Raw genomic sequence first — 12,595 nt, 5'->3', positions numbered from 1 at the left:
TTTTGACAAATTATTTAATAGTGCTAGTCATGAATAGCATGAGCTATAAAAATTGAACATTTATAATAATAATAAATTAGATTAATCAAATTAAATTAAATATAACGGACAATAGTGAAATATTTATGTATGTAAATGTAAATCTTAAAACTAAAGAAGAGTAGTTAATAAATATTAAAAGACAGCAGTAGTGATGATAACCTTTGGCTGGTTATAGATTGAATAGTATTTAACAAATAAAGAAAGAAGACACAGAGAAAGGAAAAGTACTTAGAAATGAACATTTTAATAACAACAATTTGAGATCCAGTTTAAGAGTCGTTAAAAAATGATGTTAGCTCTTTTCTGAAGTGCAGAGCATTACTTAAGAGTCGAAGACTTGTAGGTAGCGAGTTCCAAAGACGTATTGCAGTAACAAAGAATTGGCGCTCAGAGGTTAGCGAGCGGTATCTGATGTGCTTAAGAAGAAGCACCAATCTTGATGATTGCAGAAAAATAAGCTTACGATATAGATAGTCAGGTTCCTTCATGTGTATCAATTTATGGAGGAAGGACAGTGTTTTGACTTTTAAAAGATTTTCGAAAGAAATGTTTAGCAACCTTTCAGCATGTTGAGATACGTGGTCAAATATTTTCAATCCATAAACATATCTAGCAATGTTGTTGTAAACAACATTTAGTTTGTTCTTGCACAGATAGTCACAGTTTGAGTAAATCACACAACCATGGAGTAGCGTAGGTATTAAGTACGCTTTAGCCAGAAGTAGTCTTATGTGCAAAGGCGTGAAATACTGTGTTAACCATAGTGTACGAAGCATTCCATACACTTTCCCAACCGTTCTAAAAATATGGTCTTTCCATGTCAATGTTTTGTTAAAAATTACACCTAAGTTTTTCGCCGTATCTACGTATTCTATAACTGAGAGGTGCATATGATCGACCAAGCAGGAAAGGCGTGGGTTCAAGCGCGGGGCTGTAAAGTGTGGAAAATTATGTGTAGGTCTTACCTTAGACTAACAAAATTGCTTCTATCATTAAAAAGAGAGGACTGTTTACTCATGACGGGTATTCTGATTGAACACTGCCTTCTGGCGTCGCATGCCTTTAAATTAGGCCTGGTCAGTGATAGCAGATGTATGAAGTGCGGGTTGGAGGAGGAAACGATCGAGTACGTTATGTGCTCGTGGCCTGCGCTTGCCAGGCGAACACTCCAGCTATTAGGAGTGATACAGCTGTCAGATCTAGAAGTAGCAAGTGGCATAGGTCCTAGAAGGCTTCTAGTATTTGCCAAGAGGACGGAGTTATTTTATAACATAGGACCACCTGGCTTTTGATAGAGTTTTTCAGTTTAGTCGTTAAATAAACTTCTGTTGATACTACGGCCTCATTCAGTCTATGTGAAGTCCTGATGGGCCTGCCCAGTTCAACCTAACCTAACCTATCAGCAGGCATACTTTGGCATGAAATCAAATTGCATTCTATTTTATTTATTTTATATTTTCCTCGTACATCATAACATTGTTTAGGGTACGTTCTTTTCATCTTATTTATTTACTTGATGAGGCATGGGCATCGTTTACAATGGGCATGGGTCATGAGTTTGTGTGTACAAAATTTCTTGGTACGATATTCTGAATCACATACATCGACGATGCTTTGAAGCAAGTTTGGTTGTTACTTCTCGTTAAGCATTATTTTGCGGTTTACATATTTTCCATAGAAACGTTATTAAACCTCGCAAGTTCTGTTTTATAAAAAATGTTAATATGTATGTACTTAAAAATGAAAAAAAATTTAAATATGAGTCACTTTTTTTTATACATTTCCCATTTATTTAGATTAGATTTTTAGGTTTTTTTTTGAAGTTTGTAATGGTATCGACGCAAACATAACAAACTCAAATACAAATAAAATTTAGTGTTACCATATTACACACACATATGTACATATTAACCTCCACGTAACTTCTATAAATCTTTTGTGGCTCCTTGCTATTCACACGTCCTAGGACGTCCCGTAGTCTGCGCCTTAGCGCCCCCCCCCCCCGGCTACCTTCCAGCAGCCCCGCTGCTCATCAAGCCACAACAAGTACCCGCTGATGCTCGCGCCCCACGGCGCCACCAACTCACACGGCAGCTCCCACTCATACCTACAAACTACGTAGTAGAGTGGGGAGCAATTCCGAGTATCAGTCCCTGCCCCCGTCTTCTTCCCCCTCTTTTCAGGCAGCAATTGTGTAGGTCAGGGAAACAGACTCTTTGTCCCTACCTCCCTTTGCACCGTTTGCCAGCACAGAATATATACGTTTGCGACATCCGCCCAATGCAGCTCCTGCCATGGACGGTGCCACTTTCCTAGATGTTCTGGTATCCGCGACGGGTTTCATTGCGCCATGCTGCCAGGCCGCATACCCAAATACACCGGGTACCCCAATGCCTACCCAAGGACGTCTAGTCCCAGGGCCTCAACAGCAATCGCGTTCTGGCCTTCCACAACCCAGGCGTAGTCACCCGTCACTTGCTCCCAGAGCGACGACGTCTCTCCCTATGCACTTCAGAATTCTGCGGTTAAACTGTAATGGATTAACTGGGAAGATCACGGAGATAGTCGACTTCATGAAGCGGTACAACATCCGCATTGCTGTGATTCAGGAGACTAAACACACAGCAAGATCTGCATTGCAGACCTGTTCTGGGTATAATGTCCACAGAAAAGATCGCGAGAGTGAAAATGGAGGCGGCCTCGCCTTTATCATACACCACACTGTACAATGTCATATATTTGATCCCGACATCGACCGCAGGGACAGTGTCTTAGAACGTAAAGTATTATCTGTCCGGTCGGGCGATGCAAATCTAGAAATCATCAACATCTACATCTCTCCTGTCACCTGTTGCACCAGTGGATACCGCCCTGATATCAGCGGCGTACTCACTGGAAACAATCGCATTATCTTAGGCGATGTCAATGCCCATCACGATCTATGGCATTCAAACTTGCGGGTGGACAGTAGGGGTGAAATGTTAGCGGATCAAATAAAAGAAACGACGTTCTGCACTATAAACCGAGACGCCCCACACGTATGCTAGGAAGCTGTCACAGTTTGCCAGATATTTCAATCGTGAGCGCAGAACTCGTAAACTGCGTCAACTGGCAGCCGATGGTAACATTGGCATCCGACCACCTGCCTATACTTATTTCGTTCGAGCGTCCCGCCGACTTCATCGTCGCAGAAAAACGCACTTTCATTAACTTTAAAAAAGGAAAGTGGGACGAATACAAATTCTACAGACAACCGCTTTGCTGCCATCCCTACCTCAACTGATGCCCGCCAAGGGGAGCGTGCTTTCCGCAAGGTCATTGAATCCGCCTCGGCTCGTTTCATTCCCGCCGGTAGAATTCCCGAAATTCGGCCCCACTTCCCGGCAGAGGCCGCAAGTTTAGCGAGAGAACGTAACCTTATAAGACAGCTCGATCCCGGCGACCCCCAAATAAGGGACATAAACCAACGCATCAGATTGCTTGTGGATGAACACAAGCGGGCGAAATGGGAGCAGCACCTAAGCGGTTGTAACATCTCTGCCGGTGTAGGTAAAATTTGGTCCACTGTAAAGTCCCTATCGAATCCGTCTAGACACAATGACAAAGTTTCCATCGCCTTTGGCGACAAAGTGCTGTCGGATGCGAAAAATGCGCGAAGGCTTTCTGCCGACAATACATCATTCTACGGTCGACAAAAATAGACGGAGGGCCAACAGACGCGCACGTAAACATAAGTTCAGCGCGTCACCAATTACCATCACCGCCAAAGAGGTTGAGGACAACAAAAGCAACAGGTTGAGGATGCCATCAGTCATGCTAAACAATCCAAAGCAGTGGGATCAGACGGCATAGCCATGCCGATGCTTAAAAGCCTAGGGAAAGAGGGTTTCAAATATTTATCACATGTCTTCAACCTGTCTCTTTCCACCTTTGTCATACCCCAAAAATGGGAAATGGCCAAGGTGGTCCCGCTACTAAAGCCTGGGAAACCAGCTAACATAGGAGAGTCATATCGCCCGATATCTCACCTATCGCCAGGAGCCAAGACGCCATTTTGCTCCCCCACTACAAAGCAAATTTGCAGCTAGGCTGTCATCAGCATGGCTTCAGAAAACTCCATAGCACCACCACCGCGCTAAATGCCATTAGCACCCAGACAAATTGTGGTCTAAATCAGAAGCCCCACCATAGAACAATACTCGTAGCGCTAGACCTATCAAAAGCTTTTGATACGGTCAACTATGGCACGTTACTGCAAGACTTGGAAGGGTCTACCCTTTCCCCATGTCTTAAAAGGTGGACCGCAAATTATCTGGGTGGTCGGCAGGCATCGGTGCTATTCAGAAACGAAATATCAAAGCCAAGAAGAATTAAACAAGGGGTGCGTCAGGGTGGTGTCCTATCCCCACTTTTGTTTAATTTTTACATATCAAAACTACCTTCGCCACCAGAAGGAGTTTCTATCGTTTCTTACGCCGATGACTGCACAATAATGGCCACAGACCCGGGACCAAAGATCGATGAGCTTTGCAACAGAACAAACGGCTACCTCCCTGATCTCTCCAGTTTTTCCGCCTCGCGAAACCTGGCATTATCACCGACTAAATCATCCGCGACCCTATTTACAACTTCGACGTCCCAAATGTCGACCAGTTTGAACATCCACGTCGATGGCACTACGCTACCTACTGTCCTACACCCCAAAATCTTGGATGTGACGTTTGATCAGGATCTACATTTTGGTGAGCACGCAGCCGCAATAGTTCCGAAAATCCAGAGCCGTAATAAAATCCTCAAATTCCTTGCTGGCAGTACTTGGGGAAAAGACAAAGAAACGCCCATTACCACATACAGAGCAATTCTCCAGCCGTTTGCGTGTTACGCGTCCGCTATATGATCGCCAAGCCTAAGCCCAGGCCTGCCAAAATACTGCGCTCAGAACCACCACGGGCTGTCTTCTTATGTCCCCAGAACACCATCTACATAATGAGGCGAGAATACTCCCCATCAAGGAGAGAAATGAGATGCTAACCAAACAGTCCCTGTTGAATACCCAGAAACCTGGGCATCCCAACAGACATCTGATTGATAAGCCAGCACCGCCTAGGGACTTAAAGAGTCATCTCCGTAAACATTTTGAGGAAATACGGCACCTGAGAACTCAGCCGCATGAAGCAAAAAAACACAAGCAGGTACTTGGTGAACTCCACAAACAGGCGTCGGACTTTTATGCCGGGAATTGCCCGGTGAATCCAGTACTCGGGGAACAGTACCCAAAACTTGCGGAAGATGAACGCATACTCCCCAGGGAAACGTGAGTCACTCTGGCTCAACTTCGTTCAGGATACTGTAACAGGTTAAACTCTTACATATCCAGAATCAACCCCGACATACAAAATGTACGCCCCGCCTGCAATGTGTCCCCACATGACACCAAACTTCTCTTTAATTATAATGTGGAACCAACGCCTCTAACACCCCTTTCATTATGGTCCACCCCTGTCGAAACAGCAAGTTTCCTTGGACTCCCGTTAGAGGATATTGATGACAATTTGTGATCGGTCGCAGCTATTAGGTGGGGCGAAACATTGCTACAACAACAACAACAACAACATGCACATATTAATATTAATCACATTTTTTGCAGCTATTGAGCAATATATTTATTCGAGTCATACAAATACTAGTTATAAAGGGATTAACAACTTTGAAGACGAAAACTTTATTTGGTTGGCAACCAAGCTATAACAGCCAAAGTTTTGTTACGACCAAATTGTGGCAAAAACAGCATTTCATACATGCCAACCTAATATAAACGTTCGCAAGTCATTTTCTGTCAAAAATGTCTCATGCACATACAACTTGTATGAGAGCAACCCAAATTGAATTTGCTGCGTGAAAACCTAACTCGATTTCCAATTTTTGTTCTGCGTGACATTTAGATTTGACGTTTGCAGACATGCTTTACATTGTCGCAACGCATGCTTATTTGGGTTCGGGCAAAAAACGCCGGTTGTTTGCGTGCGCGAAAAAAACGCAGTGCGGTTTTATTAGGTTGGCATGATAGTCCGTACTCAGATCTGCAATCACCAAAATTTGTATGGATATTGCTTCAAATGTGTTGATTTTAAATTAAATTTTATTAAATTTAGCAATTTTAGCTTTCATATTACTCTCTCCGAAAATTCACAAAATTTACTTCGGTTGTTATTACTTGTTGCAGCAGATTTGTGCGCATGTACGCACCCTGACTATAAAATACGTACAAAATAATTGAATAATTAAATATTTTAAAAGATAGAACAGTTAAGTATTTAATTAAAATATATAAAGTAAAGTTAATAAACAAGAAATTCATATAAGCTAATAGTCGAGTATTTTAATGAAAATCAATAAAAAATCTTAAATATAGGCAACAAGTAGAGCTCATGAGTAAAGCTTAAAAGCTCTGAATTTAAAAAGAGTAACCTTTTTCCGATAAAGGCAAATGTATTTCAGGAAGAAGACCAAAAGAAGTTCAAAGAGCGAAAAGTTTATTTCGAAAAATTCAAAATTATAAGCTTTCCTTGTAATAGATCGGGTTATTTTTGAATTTTATTTTGCCTTTGTAAAATAATATAATAAAATTTTTGTGCTCTCCGACTAATTCGTTGCCGAATTTACAAAATTCTAATAAGCCTTTTATGAGTTTATTGAGTAGCAGTTTTGTAGACCAGCGGCGAAACTTGCGCAGCAATAACATTTACATTCCATGGGCTTTAAAACTGCACACTCGAACATTTCTAAAACACCTGTTATAAACATTTTTAATAAAATATTATTTTTAAAAAACAAAATAGAAAAGTACAGTAAAATGTAATAACTCTGATACAGACTTTTGTTTTGAACTGCACTGCCGTCCATATTTATTTGCATTCGGAACCAAATTCGAAATGTATACGAAATTTTATTTCTAAATTCGCACATCGGGTCAAAGAAAGAGGCAGCTAGACCAACATTTAATAAAGACGGCAGTGTTTGTAAAAATTTGTATTTTTTCTGCATTTTAGCATATTAAATTGACAAAGAACAAATGGTTTTTTTAGTTTAATTTTACTTATTGAGTAGAGTGCTATACAGTGTACTCTCTCCTAACGGACACCTCTCTTAAGCGGACACCTCTCACAAACGGACAATTTTTTCAGTACCAAAAAATCCTTAAGCATTTTTTAAGTTTTTCCCTTTTGAGCGGACAACCATCCCATAACAGGACGCGGACACTTGCTTTTAACCCCAAAGGGCTTTTTAATTTCCCATAACCGAACAGCTTACAACACTTTTTTTTCATTTACTATTTACCATATTCGTACAGCTGTTGCTTATTCACTAATACGTGCATGGATGTAGGGGAATCCCCCATATACGAAGAACCTGTTTTCAATACAGTAAAAAACATAAAAATGTATGTACCTATTGCATATACGTAGTTAGTATCTTCTTGTTGGTGTACGTACGTGAATCACAATACCTGAAGTAGTGTTGAGTATTAAAGACAAAGTTAATGTCATTGAAAGTCATAAGAAAGAAAAACTAAGTGTACGAGAGTTGGCAAAGAAATGTAAGATCAGCAAAACGCAAGCTGCTAGCATTATCAAAAACAAAGATCAAATTTTAAGTTTGTGGCACACTGACGTCAACCCGGAGAGAAAAAGGAGTCTGCTAAAGCCCAAAGGCCTTAATAATGATAAATTGTGCTACGAATGGTTTGTGAAGGCTCGAAATAAGAGCATTCCTCTGTCAGGCACACTTATAAGGAGCAAAGCTAAAGAAATTGCAGTGAGACTCAATTACGACGATTTTAGTGCATCATCCGGCTGCCTGGAAAGGTTCAAAAAACGTCACAACATAACTTTCCGTACAATTTCTGGAAAAGCCGGTAGTGTAAATCAAGATGACGTCAAAAATTTTTGCGCAAAAGTACCATATTTGATTGAAGGATATGATTCACGAAATATTTATAATGCAGATGAGACTGGCTTATTCTTCCGAGCATTACCCGATAAAACATTTGCATTAAAAGGTAAAAAATTCACGGGTGGAAAACTGGCTAAAGATAGACTCACGATTTTATACTGCGTCAATATGGCTGGAGAAAAATAACGCCTTTTTTGTTATTGGAAAATCTGCAAGGCCTACAGCGTTTCGCAGGCGGTCAAACAAAAAGGCTCGGATGACACCTGACTTGATGACAGATTTTTTCGTGCAGTTCGATAGAAAGAAGCAACTTCAAGAACGAAACGTCGTGTTATATCTAGATAATGCAGCTTCCCATCCTCGTGATCTAAAACTGAAGAATGTTAAAGTAATTTTTCTCCCAGCAAATACAACAGCATTTTGTCAGCCGTTTGACCAAGGTGTTATAAAAAACTTTAAATTTATGTACAAATTATTTTTAGACGTTGTTTATTTTATACACAAGGCGTGGGAACAAGTGAGTCCACAGACAATACAAAATTGTTTTATTAAAGCTGGGTTTGTGAAAACCGATTTGCCCAATTATGAAAGCGGGTGGACTGCAGAAGATGAGCTTCCTTTATCAGCACATGCCCAGTTCTTTGGAGTTCTTAATCGAGTTCAGAGCGAAATCCAAATTGACGTGGAGGACTATATTAATTTAGATAATGAAATCTCTATTAATGATGAAGACGTGGAAAATATGAATACTGAAATGCTACCTGTTTTCCAAGAATCGCTGGCCATCTCGTCTGAAGATGAAATAGAAAATGATATTGCTGACAAGATTACTTCTTATAAAGAGGCTTACTTAGCTATAAAAAAACTAAAGGATTTTTCTTTAAATCACAGCGACCTTAGGGGAGTTGAACTGCTAACTGATATTCAACTACATCTTCAAGATATTGAAATTAAAGGAAAAACTCGCCAAGCGAAAATTTCTGACTTTTTTAAATTATTTTGAATATTTTGTGCACAAAACTTTATTCTTTAATTTATGAACAAAGCTTTATGAACATCCTAACTCAGTCTTATTTGTATGTATTAATATTCTTGTTTTGAAAATAAAACTGCTTAAACATTCATCAATAATACTTTTCTCATAAGCGGACAAATTTGGCAGTCTCTTAGGTGTCCGTTTAAGAGAGAGTACACTGTATTAGCTCGTGAGAATTAATTGTTTAACATTTGCAGTTAACATATACATTAATATTTTAAGATTATGTAGATACTCCTAGATCTACATTTATTTAAACTATCGTAAATCTCTTTTTTCTTGTTTTTTACGTGTTTGGTGTGCGTTGCATTTTTAACAATTGATTGTATTTTCTTCAATAAACGACCCTTATTCCAGGTACAAGAAATACATACATAGATTTTACTTTTATATATTTGATACGGCTTCGGATTTTGGATTACTACAGCAATATATATCATAGCAATATCTTTTTTTTTAATTTGTTCGAATTGTTTCAATTAAATTTTGTTAGTATGTATTGACATAATCACTACTTATCTAAAATAATATTTATTTTAAATCAGCATTTTTCTTTTTTTATAGTAGATTTATGTTGTTTTTTATAATTGAATAGTTTGTATTTTAAAGGCAGTTACAATTTCACATACATCAAGTCTAATCACTACAAAATGGTTTGATTTAAATACATACATAGATACCTATATTATATGTATGCTGAGCTGTAAAACTTTTGATACCGCAATTAACTTTTGTTGAATCTAATCACTCAAAGTAAATTTTATATTTTTAAAAACTCTTAACAATTCATAAAAAAGTGGATTTATATATTTACAAAAGACAAAGACAAGTACAAATAAATGTACAAAACAAACAATTGAAAGTTATGGGACAAATTGTTTTCTGACAAATATACTTATACACAAATTGCTCAACACGCAAATTTTTTAAACTACCCTTTTATGCTGAAGGGCACAATATTACCTTTTCTTTTACCTAAATAATTAAAAATATTTCCTCAGTCACATATATGTATATAAATAAAAAGATATCCTTTAAACATATAGACAAAACTAGTTTGGCTTCCATGTAATTGTACTTTAAATTTAGCCGGCTTATACGCACTGTTTATCTATTAGGGAACAGTGATTCATAGCTTGGTGGTAAATCTTTAGGCGTTTGAGGTTGTGGAAGTTGATTCTCTTGTTCGTATGCTATACCCGCTGCTATAGCCTCGCTAAAGGTTGGTGCTGTGGGTAATTCAATTACAGGTGACTCCTGGAAGAGAAATGAAAATGTTAGTATAAAATTCGTAATCTTTAGTTCTAAATAATCGTTTTTAGGTAGTAGTAGTTGGTTGCTTAAAAATGTTTACAAAAATGAAAAAATTGATTATTTTTAAAAATAAAAAACATTTCTTTCGTTTGGGATTTAAATAATACCTTAGAAAATCTAAAATTTGTCTGGTGCTTTTGATATTTGTTAGTTTTAATATTTCGTAATCATCGTTTTAGATATTGGTAAGATATAACCCAATTACATAATACACTTACAAGCACACGAGGATATTAAAAAGTTAATTGCATAGACCCAGTCTAACGTTCCACCATGCATGCCCTTATAATATAAGGGATATGTTGCTTTTGTCAACCAACCGAACTTTTATTAGTCCCCATTGTACACAGGCGATCAACTAAGCATTTTCAATTGAAATTATTAATCGTTTAAAATTACATCACTCTACTACACGTTACCAATTACTATATTAACAATCACTACATACACATATGTAGGTATTTATTACTCACCCTTTGGCCTCTACGATGCGCTGCCGCAGACGCTTCATGTGCATGCTGTTGCACTGTTATACAATTCCAATATTTCCAACAAACCCATACACAAAAACCCACTCCCAACATTGTAAATATTAATGATGTCAACGCTGATAGCGCTACATTTGTGGTATCATATTCTGCTGTGGTATTAGCATCATGAAAACAAGATATCTCATCACGGCATGGATACATACAATTCGTTATATTATCACGTACTAAATGTCGTGATATACATGAAAATTGATCTGTAGGATCACATAGAAAATCGCCAGTATATTTGCATTCTGAATGTGCCGTCATAACCATACGCAACTCTAATGGCTCCCTGATCGAATACCGTCGATCTATGAAGACGTGTATACTGACTTCACGATCACGTTGATCGAATATCATACGTCCTGCTGGTCCATCTATAGCAATTTCATTACATATCTTTTCTGATGGTGAACGATTGCCACCAACAAATTGTATATAATCTAAGCAGGTGTTTGTAGCAGGATCACGCCGAAATTTGAGACGTGTTATGACGGTGAATATACCGCGTGGAGGACGCGCTGGCGTTTGTACACGGAATAGGCAATCATATTTAAGTTTATTGGAAGAATAAAAACCAGGTAATGTAGTATTCCAAATTTGTGTAATTATAGCGGCTGAATCACGATTTTCAGTCAGTGTAAAACCAGGATGACCACGAAAAGGTGTTTGAATTGCTAGCAGGAACTTATCAGCACAGAGATAATCTTTCAGCACAACTAAAATGAAGTGTTAAAAACGTGGAATTAAATCACAATTATTGTACAAGTAATAATTAAAAGCATTCGTTTACTATTCCGATAGCCATCACTTAAATGGCATTGGCTAATTAGCAGCAACAATGTTCCAAAAAGTATATAAATATTTGTTTTCATTCTGCGAACGCCTGAAGCAATCACCTGCCCTGCATTCAAGGCCGATCCAATTTTTGGTGCTCCTTTTCTGAGGTTTATAATACCCACAATGAGCTTTACGCACGGAACTGTATTAATATAGTTTTGAATGACGCTAGTTTAGTAGTTTAGTTATTTAACTATTTCCTTTGTTCTTTTATCTAAACATTTACCACCAAGTAATATGCAACTATTCGTTCGTAAATTTTTTCAGTTTCGTTCATTGCACATCATTCTTGTTTATTCGGCGCAGAGAATTTGACACCTGTTCTGAGTTGCCAGCACTGCTGAATTTTGATAGTACGAAAATCGGTCAAGCGAATAAGCGAATTCTCAAAATCTCAAAATGTGATTTTGTGAATTAGGTAAATAGCTCTAATGCTAATGCCAAGTACTAAGGCGCATCAAAAAGGTGATAGCCGAGAAAGGCGAATCTATACCAGGTGGTGGAAAAGCGAATTCGCCTGGTAGCCGAGCGAGTTCACGGGCGAATTAACTCTAAGAATTTGGCGGCTGCTTTGCTTTGGAATAATCATGATACGAAATTCGATCGAGCGAATTTTCAAAATGCGGTGTTGTAAGGTTGAAAATTGGGTTGGAGAAGCTTTAAAATGCGCTGGCAACCCCTTGAGAGGGTTGCGCTACACAATCCCTTGAATCAATTAGGTATTTTAGTCGCCTCTTACTATTATTCACCAACACTGCCTGTCAATCAGTTATTCTCCATATTAATCCTGACCTGTGTTCGCATTTGTTACGGCAGACATCATGGTTCAATTAGTACAGGTTGGCTCATCTCATCAGCTGATTTTATTTATGTCATT

General features: G+C 38.4%; 1 protein-coding gene across 1 annotated transcript; it reads right to left on the bottom strand.

Moving 5' to 3' along the window:
• Window positions 1-5,668: 5,668 nt before the first annotated feature.
• On the bottom strand, window positions 5,669-12,004 carry LOC137245242 (uncharacterized). Its single transcript, XM_067775582.1, has 3 exons — window positions 11,672-12,004; window positions 10,819-11,597; window positions 5,669-10,288 (listed from the first exon to the last, which is right to left on the bottom strand). The coding sequence occupies exons 1-3, from the start codon at window positions 11,751-11,753 to the stop codon at window positions 10,139-10,141; spliced, it is 1,011 nt and encodes a 336-aa protein (XP_067631683.1). The 5' UTR covers window positions 11,754-12,004; the 3' UTR covers window positions 5,669-10,138.
• Between the last annotated feature and the right edge of the window lie 591 nt (window positions 12,005-12,595).

Source organism: Eurosta solidaginis, chromosome 3 (genome assembly GCF_040869045.1).
Source record: "Eurosta solidaginis isolate ZX-2024a chromosome 3, ASM4086904v1, whole genome shotgun sequence".
In the NCBI taxonomy this organism is placed as follows: Eukaryota; Metazoa; Arthropoda; class Insecta; order Diptera; family Tephritidae; genus Eurosta; species Eurosta solidaginis.
Note: the sequence above shows the minus strand (reverse complement) of the source record. Positions and strands in the feature narration are given on the sequence as shown.

What these genes read in the sequence shown, in the direction of transcription:
- LOC137245242 (XM_067775582.1), bottom strand. Translation starts at nt 11,753, where the DNA reads ATGAAAACAAATATTTATATACTTTTTGGAACATTGTTGCTGCTAATT. An exon ending in AAGTGATGGCTATCGGAATA is followed by an intron (nt 11,598 to 11,671) that starts GTAAACGAATGC and finishes ACTTCATTTTAG; the next exon opens with TTGTGCTGAAAGATTATCTC. An exon ending in CGCATCGTAGAGGCCAAAGG is followed by an intron (nt 10,289 to 10,818) that starts GTGAGTAATAAA and finishes TTTCTCTTCCAG; the next exon opens with GAGTCACCTGTAATTGAATT.